This window comes from Aspergillus aculeatinus, assembly GCF_003184765.1.
Source record: "Aspergillus aculeatinus CBS 121060 unplaced genomic scaffold BO66scaffold_24, whole genome shotgun sequence".
Classification (NCBI taxonomy): domain Eukaryota; kingdom Fungi; phylum Ascomycota; class Eurotiomycetes; order Eurotiales; family Aspergillaceae; genus Aspergillus; species Aspergillus aculeatinus.
The window spans coordinates 162,457-183,020 of record NW_020291493.1 but is presented as its reverse complement, the minus strand read 5'-3'; the positions used below and the strand labels follow the sequence as shown (position 1 = coordinate 183,020).

The following is a 20,564-nucleotide window of genomic DNA, read 5'->3' as shown; positions in this document are numbered from 1 at the left end:
TGGATTGTATACTTCTTCTGTATGTTACCACGGAAGGAAGGGCAATTATATTAGAGGTTCAAGGTAAACAGGATTGAGTTAAGGGGTTGGTTCACCGACTACGGGGAACTTCTTTTCGCCATCGTATACTTGAGTGGATAGGTAGGTAGGTAGGAAGCAGCACTAGGTACGGTGCACGCCACCGAGATTGCAAAGTCGTATATATACCTACCTACCTACCTACCTACTGCGAATTACTAGTAAAACAACCCAGCCAGACAAGTAAAGGGACCGGCTTGGTCAAGATTGGCCCATCCATATAGGACAGACAGTGCAACAAGACCAAGCTAGAGGGACAGATTTGAGGGACTGGGCCGTTGATTTCAAGAACATCGAGAAACAAGGTCAAGCAGGCTTATCCGAAACGCACACACAAAAAAAAAACCAAACGGAAACAGACGACCAGAACGCAAGACTGAGAAATTGATACGCCTCGCTCTTGAATGACAGACACTATTTCGCTCGCTTGGCTTTGAAAATAAACTCCGGCGGAAAGTTGATCGACTATATATATCTACATAATATCTGGAACAAGAATTTCCCTGTGGTGTCGTATACACAGCAACTATTCCATCTGACCATCGATTTGACCGTCGATCTCAAGGGCCGGGGGTTCCTCGTCGATTTGCATGGCGGTTGGTTCGTAGTCCTCCACGTCCTTCTTGGGGAAAGTGTCCTCATCGTCCTTCCGGGCCAAAATTTCTTCCTCATCCTTCTGGGAGAAAGGGTCCTCATCGTCCTTCCGGGCCAAAGTTTCTTCCTCATCCTTCTGGGAGAAAGGGTCCTCATCCACCGGGAGGTCCCTTCCGTCCGGGATATCACGAATGTCAATCCCAATGCTCGGGGCGATCCGCTGCACGACGCTGTAGCATTGCCGGAACGCGCGCCGCGCGGCGGTGTGGGTGAACGACAGGTGGTGGAGCCAGCGGAGGGCCTTCTTCATCTCGCGGGTCATGGTGTGGATATCGGCGAGCGCCGTGGGCGGTTGGTGGTTCGAGATGGCGCTGGAGGTGGTGTCGACGTACTCCTCGCCGCCGGTCGACGGCAGCACGGGCGGGCAGCACGACAGGTGGAGGAGCAGCGCGGTCGTGGCCTGCATGATGTAGTGCAGGATACACCACCAGGGGGTGACCGAGACCAGCCAGGGAAGGTTGGGGGTTTCCGGCAAGACGGACAGGAGCGAGCAGGCGGAGCGGACGCAGTTGCGGGCCATCTCGTTGCGGAACTGGCTCCGTGCAGAGGAATTGTGAGAGGCGTTCTGGGCCGAGGAGGAGGCAAGCGTCGGGTTGGGGGACATCGACCCGGACTTGAGGCCGGAGCGGGTGAGACACGGCCGCGAGAGTGTGATGCGAGCGCTGTAATAGCTGATGGCGAGAGATACCCGTTCGCGCTGGTGGGATCTCTGCAGGTCCGGGGGGATATAAAACGTATCGTCCTGGTCGCTCACGGTGAACCGGTACGGCGCCGGGACTTTCATGAGCCAGACATTCAGGGTGTGATCGTATTTCCGAATGCGCTGTTCAACCTGGCTGGCGCGGTCGCGCAAGCCTTGGATGCTATAGACTTTGTTGATGATAGCCTGCGTGATACTGCAGAGATCCACGAGGAGATGGAAGAAGAGGGACGGACTGGGTGCACAGGTTGCGAGCCACGAGGCCGTGGTGGTTGCTTCGAGTTCGTTTTGAAGGATGGTGAGCTTGAGACGGCTCATCTGAAGAGCCGGGTCTTCTAAGATGGGCCGAACTTCGGGGCTGTTCCAGGCCTCCTCCTCGAATGGGATAGGCAATGGTGTCGCACTGAGGCCTTCCCCAACGCAGGAGACTCGGCCGGTGATGGCCGTCAACAGATGCTCGAGGAGATAAATCGACCACCACAGACGACAGCGAGCTTCTTTGGCAGCTCGCGACGTGCCACTATTCTCCAGGCGGAGGTTTATGCCCAGTGAAACGGCTGACCGAAAGGCCATGCTCGAAAACTTGAAGGAGCTGAAATGACTTCGTCAGTACTAGGGGTTCGCCTCCGGAACGCAGGACTGGAACATACCGATTGACCTGACACATGGAAAGGAAGTAGAACGCCACCAAGAACTCCGCCTGGATCTGCTGGAGATTGGCGTGCTCGAAGATGACGTTCTCGCCCAGGGTCAGCTTCCGTGCCCGGTTCAGATACACCACATCATCGTAGTCACCCCCCTTCTTCCCATACACCGACTGGCAGAAGCGGCTCCCGATGGCGAAGATCATGTTCAGGACGGCTCGCCACCGATCGCCCGGCTCAATCTGCCGATTCCCCTGAATGACGAATTGCGAATACTGGGAGACAAAGAACACTTTGCTGATCACGTTGAAGGACGGATGCACGCTCTCTATGTAGAACCGGAAGAGTCGGTTGGCGACGTCCTTGGGCGGGAGCGCGTACGGGTCGACATCCGCCATGACGGGGATGTCGAGGTCATCCAGGTAGTAGTTCATCGCGGCAACGGGCGTTTCCTGCTTCTGCGCTGGCTGCGGGACCAGCAGGAGCTGCTGCATCTGCTGCTGCCCGTCTGACGCATTGTTGTTGCTGTCCGCCTCATTAAGTTCCTCCATCTGAAGGTGGCGCAGCTCGGCCTCGTCCTCCAGCTTCTGCAACCAGGACACTTCCGAATTCTTCCCAAAGAACCCTGTCGCGACGGCCCGGTCACTGCGATTCAGATCCTCCTCCACCGTATCCAACTCATTGAGCGAGCCAATGGACGAGGAATCCGACTCAGACCCCTCGTTCTCATTCGGCGGTGGTTCTTCTGGCGTGGTCCCGTCGGAGACCCGCAGCTATTACACTTTTAGCATGCTTCATCCAGCTGGCAAAGAAGTGACACTCAACCCGAGACTCAGAAAACCAGCGAAGAGACTTACCCTCAGCGCCCTCCGAATCCTCCTCGCGGTATCTTCGTCCGCGGTGCGTTCCACCTCGTTCAACAGCTGCTCATAGATCCCCACCTTACTGGTCAACGATCCCAATTTCTTCTGGTCCCGCACCCGCTTCACTTCAACATAGGTACAGGTCACATTGTGATCGGCACACTGGCGACAGATGGGCTTGTCCCCCTCACACTTTATCTTCCGCAGGCGACAGGGTTCACATGCCCGCGTGGACCGACGGCGCTGGGTCTGGTTGTTGAAGCTCGTGGTGCGGGGGATAGCCACCTTGCCGGCCAGTCTGGACGGGCCGGCGATGGCGATATCGTGGGACGAGGAGGAGGAGGATTGATGACGAGCTATGGGACGGTTGCGGGAGCGGGATTGCTCCTGCTGGTGCTGGTGCTGGTGCTCCGAGCGTTCGCGCTTGTTGGGATGTCGAGAGGCAGTGCTGATGATAGTTGTCGTAGTCGGGAGGGGAGGAGGGAGAGGTAGAGAGTGCGAGGGGACTGGGAAGTTGGCGGCATGGGTAGGTGCAGGTTGAGGTTGCAAGCCCGGTGGCAAGGCGGAATTGCTTCTGATTTCCCAAGACCAGTCGGAGCTCCCACTTCGACTGCTGATGAATCCCCCTGCTCCTCCTCCGGCACCGCCGACACCGCTGGTGCCGCTGCCGCTAGGGGTGTTGGTGTAAGTGGTGGGATCGGTGCTGGTGGTGGCAGTGGTGTTGTCAGTGCGCGACTCGGAATCATTGGCGGACGAAAAACCGAGGAAGAATGAGCCCGACGAGTCCTCCATACTGCGTTAAGTCGGGGGTAGGAGGAGTATAACCCATTTGAGAGATAAGATGCAATTGGGGGGGGGGGAGGCAAGATACTGAGTACGAGTAATAGAAGAAGGGGGGGGGCAAAATAGCAAGTGGCGCAAGCTTGATTGAGGGAGCCTGGAGGGGTTGAGGGGGCGAGGAAGTGAGTACGTGAGGAAGTGAGTACGTGAGGAAATGAGAAGTGAGTATGTGAGAAGTGAGCAAGTGTAGTGTGAAGCGAAGGCGAGAGAAAGGCGATGGAATGGATGGAATGGATGGAATGGATAAAATGTGGGTGGAAAGTTTATGGCAAATGATGTCATCCCCAAACTTACCTTCGAAATTCTACCAAATGTATAGTTTGTATTTACATGTACGTACCGTAGCTGGTTCAAGCCGCCTAAAATGCTGATCTACATCCCTTTCAATCATGCAATCATGCTGAGGTAGTTGCTCGATTGTCGGAGAATTACTTGTATTACTGGCCTCGAATCCGATTGTCTATCAATTCTCGACATGCATGGAAGAGTGGCAATACATGGGGATAAGTTTATCCAGAGCAGGGATTATGCCAGCCACTACAGGGAACAAAAAATTATATTGAATTAAATCAAATTAAACTAAACTAAATTAGAATTAAGCTACTGCAGGAAGCTCCTCACGGAGAGTTACTTGAGTATATGAATTGCTTAGTATACACTTAGGGTGTACGGAGTAGCTTCTCCTTCTATTTCAAACCATTCTCATTGCATTCACTGAAGTCTTTCAACGCAGACTGCACAGAGCTCTGTGGTCAAGAACACACCAATAAAAGGGGGTATTTTTGGTTTAATTAATCAAAGTGGGGGGAGGGGATGTCAGCATCGTCCCCAAACATCGGCAATAACAACAATAAAGATCTCATTCACCTCCGTATCCGCCCGGAAGCAATATCATCTTTGCCCAGGCTCAAGCTTTCATACCGGTCCAGCATCTCAAAAAGACTGGGCTCCCCCTCTATAAGCCCACCATAGCGTTCATCCGTCCCAAGCTTATCCAGTCCCTTGGCGTATTCATCCCACCGGGAGGGCGACGTGGACTCTTCGTCGAACAGCGCCTTAAGCTCATCCGAAACGAGATTCGATCCCCGCAGGTGCTGGCCTTGGCCCCGGGCGCGTACCGTCTGACGGAACATGTGGAACAGACTTCGACCCAACGGGGAGCGACTAGCAATGCTAGAGAAGGAGCTGGCCAAGGAGAGAAAGTCCTGGTCAAGGATATCAAAGGACTCGGGGTCGAGCAACGTGAACAGGGCCAGATTGATCGCGTACAAAGCAAAGTGATGCGCGCGGCTGACCCCGTATTCGCGTCGATGGAGGAGGGTCAGCGCAGATATGGCACGTGCGGCAGACTGCGCAATACTGGGGGCAGTGTATTTCAGGGGCGGGCTGCAGCCTGGTGGACTCTCCGGCGTTTGGGGGGCTTCGGATCCAGGACTGCGTTCAGTCCCTCCGGTGCTGTGGGAGAATAAACCGATGACCAAGGTATGGTAGCGCATTCTGGGACTGTCGTCAGCGAGAGGTCATTCCGCGCGCGTGTCGGGCCTTTCTTCAAGCACACCTCAGCAATATGATAAAAGGGGGCGGTCTACGGCATGGCTCAAACACGTCCGGCAACGTTGCGTACCAACCACGAAGCCTTTCGAAGAGCCGTTCTTTGGTCCTATTCTGGTGCTCAATAGACACCACGCCCCCATCGAGCGAGAAAAGGGTTTGAGAGATGTCTCTGGCGATTTCGCAGAGATCACACGAGTGATCGAAATACTGGCTCAGATAGGAAGCCCGGGCGGGTCGGTGAGAAGGGTATGGCACCCACAGGTTCGAATCCTCTTGATGATGTTGGTCCGGTCGCTGGAAGTTGACTTTGTCTATCAAGCTCGGACGTAAGAACTCGGCATGCACAACCCTAAGAAGACAGCTCAGACCCCAGAATGTCAGCGGCAAACCGGGATGGAACGACTCACGTATCAATGTGAAATAAGCCCCAGGCTGATCGCTTGACCGAGATCTCCATATCGCCGGGCAATTGCCCTGGGATGAGACTAGGGCTCCTCGGACCGATTAACCCTAGGGAATGACCGGTCTGGATGGCTTGGTGGAGCATGCGATACCCAAGGTCATCCTTGCCCGACATCGAATACCTCGAGCATCGGTTACGCGTTGAGTTTGATAGTGGCCGGTCAACCGACTTACCTCTCGTATAGCAAGAGTGTGCCTTGCAAGTAAGCCAGGCTCAACTTCACAGGTTCTTCCTCCCTCAAACGTTCCGCTTCTGCCAGGAAATCGACTCCCTTGGTCACAACATCCCCCGGATCGACGTATGCCTCGGAGTAGTCCGAAAAGTGCTGCATAGTTCCTTCAGTCAGTCTGCGATCGTAAGCTATCCGAGAGGCGCGATAGTTCAGCATTGATATTCCATCTTAGTTTTTGTCTAAAGCGTCGACCACTGGAGGCAGAAAGAAAGAGCGAAACAGAGAACGAGAAAACGGGAAAACTTACACATGCATTCGTGAGCAGAGCGTTCACCAGGAATGGGCTGCAGAACTCCGACTGGGGATTGGCCCGTCGCATATGCTCGAGGAAGACATCGCGGTCGAGGAAGGCATGAAATGGATAGTCCCAGGTGAAATACAAGGACACCAAATGTGAGACGAGGTCTGCATCCTCAGTCACTGTTGTCCATGGTCTGGCGGGGACGCGGTACGGCACCTCGTCACAAAGATAATGTATATCCATCACCTTGGGGCGAAAAGAAGGCCCGGCCCCTTCCACGTCAATCACGCGGCGGACCTCCTCCAGCTTGCACCCGGCCTCTTCCCCTACCTTGCTGTCTCCACCCTCCTGGCCCAGGATCTCGTCAATGAACGCACGGATCTCCTCGGCCGAGGCATCATTCCGGATGATCTCCAGCAGCTGCAACCCGTAGGACTGATCCTCGGCGCGCATCACCTTCAGCAGGTCATTCAACATGTCCCGATGGTAGCTCAGCTCATCGGCGGTGCGCTTGGCGGCCACTCTTCGTCGCTGGTCCAAGGTCTCGTCGAAAATACACTGTCGGTTGAAGGCCCGGCAGTTATCACACGGCGGCACTCCAGAGCACTGTCAAAGGTCGTGTTCTATGTCAACAACGGCTCCTTGCCGGGACGGTTGGGGGGAAAGGCGTGGCGAGCAGCTGCTACATTTCGCTGATGGGGGTGATAACATTTATTCAACCGACACAACTTATAGATGCAGTAGCACACGCAGGTGGGGGACTCGCCTTGCGTTTGGACTTCTTGCAGGCCAGACATGCCATTGACACTCGTTTCTTTGAGCCATCGCCTGGGGTGGGAAAAGTTCTGTCGGGCGAGCTCTCCCGCGACGGAGGTTTCTCTGACTTGCTAGGGGAAGGTCCGGGAGCAATCTGGCGGTGTTGGCTGCCGAATTCACTCATCATGCCCCGAAAGAGACTATTGGTGGCGGTGGTGGTGTTGTTGATGTGGTGTAGTGTGGTGTAGTGTGGTGTGGTGTGTGGTGCGGTGCGGAACTGTACATAGAATGCAGAGCTGGTCGGTACAGGGCACGCGGAGTCGAGGAAGGAACGCGAGCGGCCAAAGAGCTGCCTACCCTGTCGGAAAATCTCTTTCTCTGCTGAGACATGCGGAGACTTCCAGTTACTTCCAGTTGACCTGGTGATGACGTACAAGTTCAAGGTACCACCTACGTTAGAGGCGTCAGGAAACCTTGTCCGAGCATAAAAGGTCGAGCGGGGGAGAATTATAGCCGATCATGCATGGCTGCAACATGCCAATCACCATGGCACATCTGGGGAGGAGTATCCGCTTCGAGATGGAGGTGACGGAGGTGACGGGGGTGACAGTGATGACACCTGAGGCCATTCATGGCATGTGGTTCTGCTGTGGTCCTGCTGTGGTTCTGCTGTGGTTCTGCTGTGGTTCTGCTGTGGTTCTGCTGTCCGTCGAGCAAGTTGATTGCAGCTTGAAGTGTCCGGAGAAAGTGTCCAAGACCAACGGGAGGTGGAAGCCAGTCCCGGATGGGATGAGTCGGACAATCACATGTCAAGTCGAGACCAGCCAAAAGAGCCAAAACAGCCAAAGTTATGCTCATACTTGAAAGAATCCTCCAGAAAACAAGGATGGATCGGAGGTACAAACTTAATTTTCGGAGAAACGGGAAACGGAAAGGAAAACGGAAAACGGCATGGGCTGAAGAAAGATGGATGGAATCAACAGAAGAATTGGATATTACGTACGGTGATATCTCCTAACTAACTAAACCTGGTCCACATTCGGCACCTTTCTCCTGGGAATGCCACCTTGGACCCAGCAGGCTGGCGCCCTAGGAGTGGCGTCCGAATGCTTTCCTATTAGAACAACACTGAATAACAAGACGGACATATGCAGACCTCAGGCAGAATGGGGAAGGGAACAGAAGAGAGCAGGTCGCTGGATAACTAAACTAGAAGTTTGACTCCCGCCCCGAAGCCATGGCCGTGGTGGAAAGCTACCTGGAAATATGTGAATCACAACATCTTTTCAATCAGAAAAAGTATGATGCAGACAGGAGAAAAACACGTTTCCGCCCCGCTGCTAGTATAGACAGATCTATCAGTCCATGCGAGTTCCACCTCTGAGTCCCCGGACCATCGGGGTGAGAACTGAATCTCCACACGTCAACCACCCATCTAGTGCTCCAGGATACGCAGGCTGCCCTGCACGACACAGTTTTCGAGCACAGAGCCCGGGGGAACGTCAATGGTGCTGCCCTCGGTGGCAACAATGATGACGGTACCCTTTAGCGTCACGTTGCGGCCCAAGTTGACAGCACCGGTGATGGTGAGGTGGTCGAGCTCGACAATGCGAGGAATGCTAGGGATGTGCTTCTGGAAGTCCGAGACCTTCTTGAAGTCGGAACCGAGCTTGATGACGGGAACACCACCGAAGCGGTTGGGGTCCATAACCAGCTGGCCGTGCTCCAGGCGGTAGAGGTCGGACTTGACCAGCAGGAGGTCCGAGCAGGTCTTGACAGGCAAGAAACGACGGCGAGGGACGTTGACACCGTGAGCATTCTTGAAGTGGCGGATGGCGGCACCGACGGCAGTCTCCAGCTGGTAGATGGCCTGGTCGGCCTCGCCCTTCTTGTCCGCGGCGATGGACTTCTCGTTGGCGATGATCTCCATCTCCAGCTCGTTCTCCTCAACAACCCGCTTGATGGCGCGGAGGTTCATCCAGATGTTGTTGGTGTTGAAGTACTTGAACTTCTTGATCGACTTGAACTCGTTCACGTGCTCCTTGGGCACCTGGGCGATTTCGAGCAGGCGGACCTTGCCCTCGTAGTCAATGATGGTACCACCCTTGACGTCGGCCTTGGTCTTGTCGGTCAACTCCATGATGTACTCGGACTGAGTGTCCACCATGTGCTGCAGGATGCGGAGATCCACAACGGCACCCAAGTTGTCAGCGTTGGAGAGGAAGATGTACTCGACACCGCGCTCAAGGAGCTTGTCGAGGGTACCAGAGTTATAGAGAGACTCGAAGACGTCACCGTGTCCGGGGGGGTACCAGTCCTGGAGAGGAGCATCGAAGGACTTGGGAGCGGGAAGGAGGGAGTCCTTGATGATACGGGGGTAGCGGGACTGGTTGAAGGTGATGATGTCGACGTTGTGGCCCTGGTACTTCTTGATGATGGACTGAGTGTCCTGGTCGGTGTTGAAGGAGTTCATCAGGACGAAGGGAACGTTGACGTTGAAGGTGCGGTTGAGGTGCTCGATCTGACGGACCGAGAGATCCAGGAAGGACATGCCCTCACGGACCTCAATGACGGACTTGGGGCCAACGCATCCCATGGAGGTACCCAGACCACCGTTGAGCTTGACAACAGCCAGCTTGTTCAGGAACTCGACCGAGGCCTCGGCGCCCAACTCATCGTAGCCAACAACCTGGGAGGGCTGGGGGGGAGCGATGCGGTCCCAGTTGACCTCGTTACCCTTGGCCTTGTCGTTGAGGAATCTGCGGAAGAGGGCGAAGAAGTTGTCCATCTCAGCCTCGAAGCGCTTGCGCTCCGTGGCATCGGGAACAGTCTCGGCGAGGGCGTTCAGGGCGTTGCGCATCTGCGAGGCAGCCACGCTGGTGGAGGCATTTTCGAAGGCCTGGATATCCATTCTCATTAGTATCGAAACAATGGAAACAATGGCCGCAGAAGTCCAGAGTGCAATTTTCCGTCGTCCCATTCGCAGGTAGTAAACAGACTGGGCAGCTCTTTGCAACCACCCTAGAAAGTGGAAGTTTGTCCAGAAGAGGGCTTGCCAGGCCAGACGAATGAGGAGACGGCTGCTCAGGAGATCCCGTATCTGACCCGAGCCGATGAGCTGGCAAAAGAGGCTCAGGATGTCCAAGGGGGAAAATTGCTGCGTTCTGTCGAAGAACACAGCCAAAAGAAACAACACAAAAGTGCGGCCGAAGCGGCTATTGGTGATGGTTTGACAAATCACAAGTAGCCGCGCGAAGTACAGCGCCTCTATGAGAGCGAAATAGAACAGGAGTGGATAGCAGCAAGAGGAGCAGGTCAAGGTGAGGCAATCAATGAGGGGATCCCAGTCAACAAACGCCCACAAGCCGCAAAGGGTGAGTGGGGACAGGGAGGCCGAAATGATGATAGGTGCTCTGGCGAAGGTTCGGTAGGTGATATTGTAGGCGATAAAAGCAATGAGAATGAAAGGCAAAGCCCAGAAGGCAACGGTACAGTCAAGGACTGGCATTTGCTTGAAGGGAGTATGGATATGCGATATGATGGTGGTGGAGAGGATAACAGTTGTGAGAGAAAAGAAGAACCAGGAGACCTGGTGTTATCCTCTACCACGCCAGTAGCAGGCTACTTGGTCTGGCAGGCGCACTCTTTTTCATTGCACTTTCCACCTGGCGGATGGAGGTTTGGGACGACACAAGGCAAGAGCACGATAATGAAGAATCAAAGTCGAACTTACCATGTGAGACTGGGACTTTCCGTGGTGCTTGCCAAACGAGCCGGAGCTGGCATCGCCGGCAGGAGCTCTGAGGTGAGTGGGCAAAGCTTTGGAGGCCATTGTGAAGGTATAGTAGTGATTTCGGGGGAGGATGGAGAAAGAGAGGGAGCGAGAGAGGTTGAAGAGACGAAGTTTGTGAGGAGGGGAGGAGATGCGAGAAGGTGGAGGACAGAAAGCAGCTGCTAACTACTGTGGATCCGCGACAGTTGGTTAGTTTAGGTACCTTAAGATGTAAAGGTGTGTATCAACAGCAACTGAAACCGGGAAGTCAAAAGTGGTTCAAAGTGGTCCAACGGGTGGTCCAACGGGTGGTCTTCTTAATGATGATGGAATCTCGCCACGACGCCCGTTTAGGGTGTGTGTCTGTGTGTCTGTGTGTTTGGGGTGTATGTCGATCGCATTGGTAGGTTGGATAAAGGGCTGGTCGATGTCGACAGATTGCCGTCATGGATCCAACTATTGGTGCGACAAGAACCACCATCGACCAGGGGAAGAGCGGGGGGAGTGCGAACGGAAGGGAAGAGAAGAGGGGGAGTTCAGAGAGGTTCAGAGTACTGAACTGTACGGTTGGTTACTTACTTGGAGAGTGGGAGATAGAGGAGGGGGAGGAAGAGGCGGAGGAGAGATTAGAGATGATGAAGGATTCGAGAGCAGAGAGGAAAGGGAAAAAAAAACTAAAGCGAGTCAACCAGCTTGGATGAGGATGAGAGGTTATTTATTAGTATTCTTTTTTTTTTCTCTCTCTCCTTCTTGGATCAACGATGACGATGTCTTAAGTCTGGCTTTGGGTTATTTATTTTCGGCGGGACAAAGTGGGGGTGTGGAAGTGGAAGTGGAAGTGGAAGAGGGGGGGGGGAATTTCCAGGAGAGCAGCAGATTAGTTATGGATACCGAGTCATAACCAATCTTACACTAGTCCACACTAATCCGTAGTCTCAGGGGAAGGGGGCCCGTGACAATACCTGACAGGCTGATAGGGACAACTTCAGCCTTCAACTTGCCCAACAAATGTTTCTTAACTTCCTTGGTCGGGAGGGGCAGCGAAAAGAGGGGCGCTATTCTTAGTACCGTAGCTTTCTCTCACTTCTCCCAGTCCACCACAGCCTAACGTTACTCTCCATTCCAAGCAGTTAGTTAACCACTCAGTCACTCAGTCACTCAGTCCAGACAGAAATCCGTGACAGAATGATCGGATCATTACACCCATCCGATCTCTTCTCTCCTCGTCGATCTACTACGTACTCCGTAGTTGATACACATATATGTACACATAGCCTACCGATCTACCCCTCCCTCGTCTAAACCAGACAAACCATCAATTGAATTCCAGGGCACCGACAGACAGACAGCATTGCAGATGAACAACTGTCATGCAAGTCGCCTCCAACACATCCACATCCACACATCCACAACCTCCCTATCTCCCTATGAAGTACGTAGTTCTCCGTACCAGAAGACATCATCTGACAGCCGGTGCTTTTTTTCCATCCCCTTCTAGACCCATCAGTGCAGCACAGTGCTTTGATCACTTTCTTTCCCCCCCCCTTTTCTCGAATTCAGGGTTCAATCTGGCTTGCCCCACCAAAAAAACCTCGTCACCAAACTGGAGTTGAACTTGAATCTACGTAGTCGACTACGAGTCTACCTCCTGAAACTCTTCTTTCAGAGTAAGTGACTAGACTGCGGACAAGGAGTAGGTACTGCGAAAAGAAAACAGCAGTTAGAACTTTCCACCTGCCAACCCCTCGCAGAAACTCATGTAGTATGTACAGTATATAGATCACAATCCCACTCCGCCATCCACAACCCCATCCACCCGACCTTCCTCGAAGCTCCAGAAGCCCAGAGAGAAAGTTCATAACAAACCCTACTAGTAGTAATCATCACCAATATCAACCTCCCAAGCCATTGATTGATCATTGATCAAGTCTCACTCTCAAATCAATAGATCCCTCCACACAACAACACATTCATTTCGAATCATAAAACCCTCTTCGGTCACCCCCGAAGATGTATGTATCAACAAAAACATCAAAAATCCCCCGGCACCGAGAGAGAGAGCCTCAAGCCTCAAGCCCTCCTCCCGATTTAATTTCCCGTGACAGCTCCAGCTCCAGCTCCAGCTGGAGTCGGAACCTAAATTCTCCTATTTCTCCTAACCCGACACGACACCAAAGCTCGACAGTCCAAGAAAATCCCACGGAGTAAACAACCCCCCCCCCTCTCCTTTCAGATTTCCGTCTCGACTGACTGCACTACACTACACTACACTATACTACAACTTCCCGAGTACGAGTCCAATAAGTTAACTTACATACAGTGAAAAAAGGAAAGTAAACATGATACGTGACCTAGGTACGTACTCATGTAACTCCGTACTCCGCGGACTAACAACCACAACCACAACCACTACCCCCGAGTAAAAATCAAACAAGAAACCATATACTCGAGTCAAAATCAGAGTAAAATCATCACGAACTACGTACGGTAAACCAAGATTAAAAAACCTACAACTAGCTCTTAAGTTAACAGTCCTAAAGACGCTAGGGAGAAAATTAAAAAAAAAAAAAAGAAAAAAAGAAAAAAAGAAAAAAAAGGGATAGAAAAAAAGAACCAAATCACCCATTAACTACCTACCCCTTTAACGCAGACCGGCTTTACCATATAGTAAACCAACTAACTTAACTCACTCCGTAAAAACCAAACCAAACTAACTAATGTATGTATGTCAGTCCAAAACACGATAGTTACGGACCACCACCCGTTGATATAGGTACGGAGTAGTTAAGTGACAGCTGGCACTGGCGCTGGCGGCGACGGCGCCCGCCATCCACGTTGGGCGCCACCTCCTCCTCCTCCCTTGCCTCATGTACTGTATGTAACTATACTAACCACACACCATCTACTTATGCATTCATACAAAGGTATCGCAGAGTAGAAGAAGACGTCGATCGGCCTGGAAATACCTACCCCTCACCCGAAGGAGCAAGCAAGTACGCCGTCAGCAAGCTGAAAATACAAGCAATGTCCCCTCGTTGACTAGTGTAGGTAGTCATCGATCCGGCCAGGAAAGTCTAGAAAGAACATCTGCTGCCCCTGTAAAGTGGATTGATGAATGCCCGCCCCCACTTGGTCAACAATGGCGGACGGCTATCGTCCGGCGCCATCGAATCCCTCCCTACAGACTCACAGAGATGGTCAAAGGAACCTTCTTACACCTCTAACCGTTCACATACTGAACAAACCGATATAGAGATATATAATATATACAAGCAAAACATAGCAAAATAGCAAAGCGTCTGATCCAGCCGCCCCGAGTATTCTCATTATCCAAACGCTACGCTAAGTGGGCAAAACACCCCAAGGATAGGTATCACATCTTCGTCCATCTCGAACCAAATGCAAAAAAAAAAAGGAAAAGAAAAAAAGAAAAAGCGAAGCAAAGCAAGATAGTATATGAAAGAAGAGCGAAAATAAAGAAATAGTTCAGGTCGTTAAGGAATAGCAACAAGATAAGAACCTCCCCTCCCATCAAGCTCCGCTGACGTTCCGCTTGCTGAGGAAGCTGCGTCGACCGGCCTTCTTGGAATCAGGGCTGTCCATCACCTCCGACGCGGCATCGTTCGTGTTGGAGTGCGCAGTGCCGGGCCGAAGAGTGGATTCCGTTACCGCAAAACTGCTCCGGAGTGTGACCGTGCCACTGCCCGCCTTGACCGACTTGTCTTGTCCCGCAACAGATCCCTGATCGTCCACGAAGAAGATCCCTTCACCCAGCACCGTGTCCGATCCAAAAGTGGCATGGTCAACCACTCGCACCTGGTACTGCGCATCAGCAGTGGTGTTATGCACCCGACAGGTCTCATGCGACGGGTCATAGAACACAGGTCCACCACCCGTCTTGTGAGCCTTGGTCTTCAGAACATCTTTGGCGCCCTTAGGGCCAACCGCCTTGATAAACACCCGCACGTGTGCGTTGGGCGGGTATCCGCTTGCAGAAACAACCGAGATGGTGGCCGTGCCAGCCTCGCCCTTGCCGTTCACCCCAAGTCGGTCCCCATAGTGAGAGGCGACGCTGCGGCTGCGCGCGTGCTGCAGCTCGTTCTTCGGGGTAGAGCTAGGCGGTGTCTCGCCCTCCACAAGGACAGCTGCCGGGGCGAGGCTACTTTCGGCCGCGGGGGCTTCTTCGGCCTCTTCCGCAACCTCGTCTTCCGCACGGAATCGTGACATGAGACCATGCTTCAGGAAAGACGCACCCTTGATCACATTGCCACCAACGAATCCCACACCCTTGACGGGGGCGCCGACAATCTTGCCGGGGGTGGCGAATGTGCCGTGGAATGTCGAGGACCCTTGTCGAGACCGGACCACATAGGCCGGCTTGAACAGCAGCTTCAACCGAATTGCACCGGACTTGCCATCGAGGGGATATGTCACTTCTTTGCTCTGGAAGGGTTCCAAGACCTGAAGATCAATCGGTGTTCCGCCCAGGTAATCGGCCTTGTCACCGAAGTCCCAGTCGTACACATCGACCCGGAAAGACGCTCCAAGGCGGGACTTAACAGGCGCCTCAAAGAATTCATTCCAGGCCGGGTGGAGCGTTTTCTTCTGCACCTTGGTCTTGTACACCATCTCATCATTGAGGCGGAACTTGCAGTACGGGTCACTGTAGCCGTTGCGGTCGGCCGAGGGGAGATCGGCAGCATCCATGACGTCCACCCGCAGAGTACCCATGTTGTTGATACTCTCAGTGGGGTCGAGCTTCATCTGGACCGGGATGTAGCGGGCACTGACAGTGATCTTGCTGATTTCTCCGTCATTGGACCGAAGAACCAACTCAGTTGGGGTGTACAGAATTCGCTGCAGAGTGGAAAGCGTATCACCCGTCAACTTGGCAATCGTGTGATCGTCGCTCTCATCCTTGGTGTCTTTTTTGTCGATGATCCGCATCGTGATCTTGGAGAATTCGAGCTCACGAACGAACGCGTCACCAACATCCTCAAGCTTGGCTGCCTTCGTACGGAGCTTAGGAGAGCTGTACGCAGGGAACATGTAATCGTCCATCAAGATTTCCACCTGGACATTGTGTCGGGAAAGCTGAACCTCGTGAACGTTGAACACCAGGAAACCGCACTCGTATTTGGGAAGGTCTTCCACAGAGATGTACGTCTTGGGAGCTTCCTTGATTGATCTGATAGACATCGTCTCCGAATCCTTGGCAGTTTGCGGGCGAGTTCCGTTTGTATCTAGGCTAGCACGGCTGCTTGCAGCATCCGCATGACCGTTCGTAGTAGTTCCATTGGTGCCATTTGCCCCATTGGTTCCGTTAGGAGCTGCAGAGGTCTTGGAATCGATGCTGGCAGACTTGGAATGTCCGGCCGCACTCTTGCGCTTAGACTCCGTGCTTTTCCGACTCAGTTCCGTACCCTCCGTCTCGCCATTAAGGTCATCCGATTCCTCCTCGGACTCTTCTTCGGGGTTGACAACAGGAAGAGCGGGATAGAAAGCCACGGAGTAGTTCAAAGTCCCTTTAGGTGAGCCGTTTCCAAGGCGGAGGCCGCTGGAGATGAGCTGCTTCTCGTCATCAACTTCATATTCGCCATTCTCATTCTCACGAACGTAGTCGCCAGCTTTGATTTCTGTGGCACCTAGTGATCGATCGCTGTTGATGGTCTCCTCATCCATGACCTCTAACGTGATCTTCTCGCGAGAGCTGTGGATAGGCACATAGACCACCTCGTCCCACTCGGGGTTCAGGTTGTTCCTGAATGTGACGGTCCGTGCTTTCGTGTAGCCGGAGATCAGAACCCGTACGTAAGGATCAGACTTGCCCATGGTTTCCAGGTTTCGAAGATTGGATGCACTCTTGAAGTGAAAGCGCATGACACCAATGGGATCAACGTATCCAGCGCCATGGACGCCACCGACCGCCACCGGCTTCCAGTCAAGAATCAGCTTAGCGCGGCCCGTTTTAGCACCATGAAGATGGAACCATTGTTGGCCCTTTTCCATCATCTTCAACATGTCATTCAGCTTGATTTGATAGGAACCGAGAATGGGATCCTTGCCAAGATCGCGATCATCCTTGATCACGAGACCAAGACGTGCGCTCTTCCTGTCCGTAACCAAGAATTCCTTCGCCGCGTTCTGGAAGATGGGGTTGTTGGTGCGCTTGAGCTTCTTCGTAATATGGATCTCCTTGCCGTTCAACAACAGGACACCGTACGGATTAAGCTGACCGACCAAACTCTTGGACGCATCCAAGTCCTTGGCTTGTTCAACAATGAACCGAGCAATACCAGTGTTCATCTCTGGTGGCGGCTCAACCTGACCATTCTCCAGCTGTCTACCACCCAGGACGGGGAAGAAGCGAATATCTGCGTGAACTGCGCCACGAGATCTGCCGCTAGCCATCACCTCGAGGAAGAGACCCTCATGCTCCGGCTGCTGCTCTAAGCGATCAAGCGGGAAGGTTGCGGTCCCCAGTTCCTTGTCCTTGCGGAACTCGTTCCAATCGTAAGGGATGATGGTCAAGGATTCAGCAAAAGACGTGATGATTACATAGATGGTTTCGTTCCATCTCGGGCTGTCCGTGTCATGGATGGTCTTGGTGCGGCCGAGCTCGACGCGATTATTCAGAGTGACAACAGCGTACGGGTCCGGAGTACCAGCAAAAGCATCGGGATTCTTCAATTGGCGAGCGCCATGCAGCGTGACCGCAACCACACCGATGGCCTGGTCGACAGGGTTGCCGGCCAGCATCTTCGCAATCTCAATCGGGAACACGTTGGGGGCATACATCATCGGACCGAGATTGTTGTGAATCTGCTCCTTGATGAAAGTCTCCAAACCAGGAATGAAGTTGATATCAAAACCAAGGGTATCACCGCCGAGAGGCTTACAGACGTAATCAATTTCCGGTCGGTCGAGGAAGCAGACATCCACCCGCTCAATGTGAGGGAAGGGAATTTGCAGCTTGACCTTCACGCGCATCAACCCGCTACAAGCCATGTCTTCCACAATCACATCCAGGCCCTTGCTGACCACACCCTTACCCAGTCGGACTTCCAGGACGACCTTCGGGTTAATCTTGTTCTTTAGCTGGCGAGCAGTAAGATCCATAGTGTCGTTGGGTGTGAAGCTGAATTTCCAGTCCATGATAACGGTGTCGACTTCAGTCTTGGGGTACGTTTTGACGTGCTCCAGTCGTGGCGGCTTCGAACCAAGGATGAAGGTCTTCAAGCGAAGACTATCGAGCATCGCGGGGGTTGAAGTGCTGAGAACCTGATCCACCGAGTTGATGATCGTATCGCAAAGAACGGGAGCGTAGATGGGCCAGAACTTGACCAGGAAACTGTTGATCCATTCCAAACTTTCGGTGTCCGTTTCCAGTCGTTGCTTCGCCATTTCACGATTCACATCGTCTCGGAAGTTTCGACGAACACGCCGAATCGAAGTCCGGTAGTAGGTACTGCAAGCGGCCATGATGATAAATACCCAGGCCAGTCCGCCGCCCAGCACGGCAACGACCCAGGATGCGAGACAGGCGAAGACGATGACACCGGCATTATGATACCAATCTAGCCCCAGCGTTAGCTCCGTCACTCGTACACGCGTGAGGATCGGCTGCAGTCCTTACCTCCGAAGAATTTATCATCCAGTTTTCCTTCCAAGAGTGTTTGGTGATCTAGCAGGGTTCCCTCTTCTTTCTCCTCTTGGGTCGGCTGGTGTTCGAACTGTGGGGCCCAGCCCGTCCGGTCGCGTGCCCATCGCAAGTCTTCCTCCGAGGAAGCCTCTCCATTGGTCTGCGCTGTCGCATCTTTCTCATCTTCCTTCAGGATGTCGGTTGCGGATCTTGGAGGGGGTAAATCGTATTGGTCGGGAGTGCCGTCATCCTATGTAGCGTGTGTGTTAAGTCAACTGCTTCATAAACGTAGGATGCTGCAAAAATGACCAAACTCACCTTATCCGTGATAACAGCGACGCCTGTTGGTTTATGCTCGTGGTGAAACCCGGGGGGCAGCCGCTGCGAACGAAGACACCTGTCAGTTACCGGAAACCCTGTCGATTGAGAAATGAAGGGGATCTTACAGCTCTAGCGGCAGCGGCTTTGGCCTCGGGAGACGCATCCGGGTCGAACTGGTAGGCTGGTACGCCCGCCTTCCGGGTCTCTTCGACTAGAGTCTTCTCAACATCCTCTGCGCGAATATCGGACTGCGGATCTTGTGCGGCATTCTGGGCCACCTCAATGGCACCTTGTTGCCGCAATTCGTTCTTGCTGCCTTCTACGTCTTGCGACGCCATGGCTTTTAGAGGAAGGGGAGATGAGGAGATAACCTCGGGGAGGGGGATGGTGAAAGGTCACCTATAGCTTGAGTCCCCAAGTGGCACAGTCTGATTATATAAGTCAATTGGGAATCTGTTCGGTTGTAGCGTATGGTGGGAAATAGTGGTAAAAGAAAAACACTGTAGAGAGGAAAAAACAGAAAATGAAGCGGGGGGGGGGGGGGGGAATTGACAGAGCGAAAGAAGCTCCTGTCAATGGGAGTGAAGCGAGTTGCTGGCGCTCGTCCTTTGAGTGGTTGCCTTGGCCTCCGCGGCGGGGAGGTGGCTGAAGCAGGAGTGGACGGCAGCGGCAGCAGCAGCTGCTGCTCGGGAGAGGAGCTCCTCGGTGAAGCTGAAGGCTGGTAGGAGGTCCACTAAACCCCAAACCCAACCCAATTTTCTCAGGAACAACCAGCAGGATACGTATCAGGAGTTGGGGGAGTTGAGGAAGGGGTAGAGGGGGCAGGTGGGGAGAAATATTGGAAAAAGAACGAGGAGGGGGAAAGAGAATTAAATTAGACTTGCTTACCTTAAATTGAGAACTGGGATGAAAGAATCGAAGTTGGAGAGGGGGAAGTAAGTTAGTTACATAGGTAAAGGAAAGAGGGGAATATCGAATGATGAAATATGGAATAAGAGTAGGAATAAGAGTAGGAATAGGAATAGGAATACGGGGGAACCTCACAATGGCAGCACACAAAAGCGGCCGGCCGCGGCGGTCATGATTGACTGATTGACGCCAATTGCTGGTTGATGACGAGGAGAAGATACGGAGTCCGGAGGGTTCCAGCGCGAACGGATTCAATTCACAGCGGAGCCACTTGCGTCAGAATAGGCAGGCAGGCAGTTGGTCGGGTTGTTCTACAAGTACTTCAGTTCAGTTATCGGCTTTGTTGTTCTTCTGCTAACAACCAACCAACTGACTATTTCTTGTTACAACCACTACTCCTATACCTTTGTACATCCTCTTTTACTTTGTTATTACTGTGAATGAAGCTTTCCAGCTTCCCCCCCTTCTGGTCAAAACCCGCTCAATCTCCATTGAACCACCAGATCTGGTATAAAAAAGGAAAAGTGCCAAAGACCTAGGAACCCACCAGCTCCGGAAAAGGAAGCGCGCCGATCAATGAAAGAGAAAGAGAAAAAAAAAAGATAAAAAGATAAAAAGGATCCTCTTCCACTCCAGCCTCCCCACATTTATTTAACCAAACTTCCAGCCGAAGAAGCTCTGAGCAAGAACCATTCCACGAGGCACAGGATTTTTGATGAGTGATGAGTATCTCCGAGGGACTGAGTACCTGATCATCTTCAAACCAGAATCTGATTGTTCTTCTTGCGAAAAGTCATGAATGAGAACTGAACTTATCCGCTTTCCACTCCCCATTTAGACTACATACTGTCTGCACTTGGACTAGTTGACGCCAGCGTCCCGATCTATTGGAAAG

General features: G+C 52.9%; 3 protein-coding genes across 3 annotated transcripts; all 3 read right to left on the bottom strand.

Annotated features, from left to right (window-relative positions):
- Window positions 1–604: 604 nt before the first annotated feature.
- Window positions 605–6,746, bottom strand: BO66DRAFT_401505 (uncharacterized protein; the record flags this gene model as incomplete). The annotated part of the gene is made up of 8 exons (XM_025648767.1): window positions 605–2,024; window positions 2,083–2,849; window positions 2,934–3,725; window positions 4,074–4,083; window positions 4,701–5,276; window positions 5,741–5,917; window positions 5,970–6,121; window positions 6,276–6,746. The coding sequence occupies 8 exons, from the start codon at window positions 6,744–6,746 to the stop codon at window positions 605–607; spliced, it is 4,365 nt and encodes a 1,454-aa protein (XP_025503954.1).
- Window positions 6,747–8,171: 1,425 nt separating this feature from the next.
- ugp1 (UTP glucose-1-phosphate uridylyltransferase) lies at window positions 8,172–11,021 on the bottom strand. The gene is made up of 2 exons (XM_025653686.1): window positions 10,759–11,021; window positions 8,172–9,924 (listed from the first exon to the last, which is right to left on the bottom strand). Exons 1-2 carry the CDS (start codon window positions 10,855–10,857, stop codon window positions 8,461–8,463), a joined length of 1,563 nt encoding a protein of 520 aa, XP_025503953.1. The 5' UTR covers window positions 10,858–11,021; the 3' UTR covers window positions 8,172–8,460.
- Window positions 11,022–14,328: 3,307 nt separating this feature from the next.
- On the bottom strand, window positions 14,329–19,098 carry BO66DRAFT_401503 (putative membrane bound C2 domain protein (vp115); the record flags this gene model as incomplete). The annotated part of the gene is made up of 4 exons (XM_025648766.1): window positions 14,329–18,374; window positions 18,434–18,689; window positions 18,758–18,820; window positions 18,886–19,098. The coding sequence occupies 4 exons, from the start codon at window positions 19,096–19,098 to the stop codon at window positions 14,329–14,331; spliced, it is 4,578 nt and encodes a 1,525-aa protein (XP_025503952.1).
- Window positions 19,099–20,564: the final 1,466 nt, after the last annotated feature.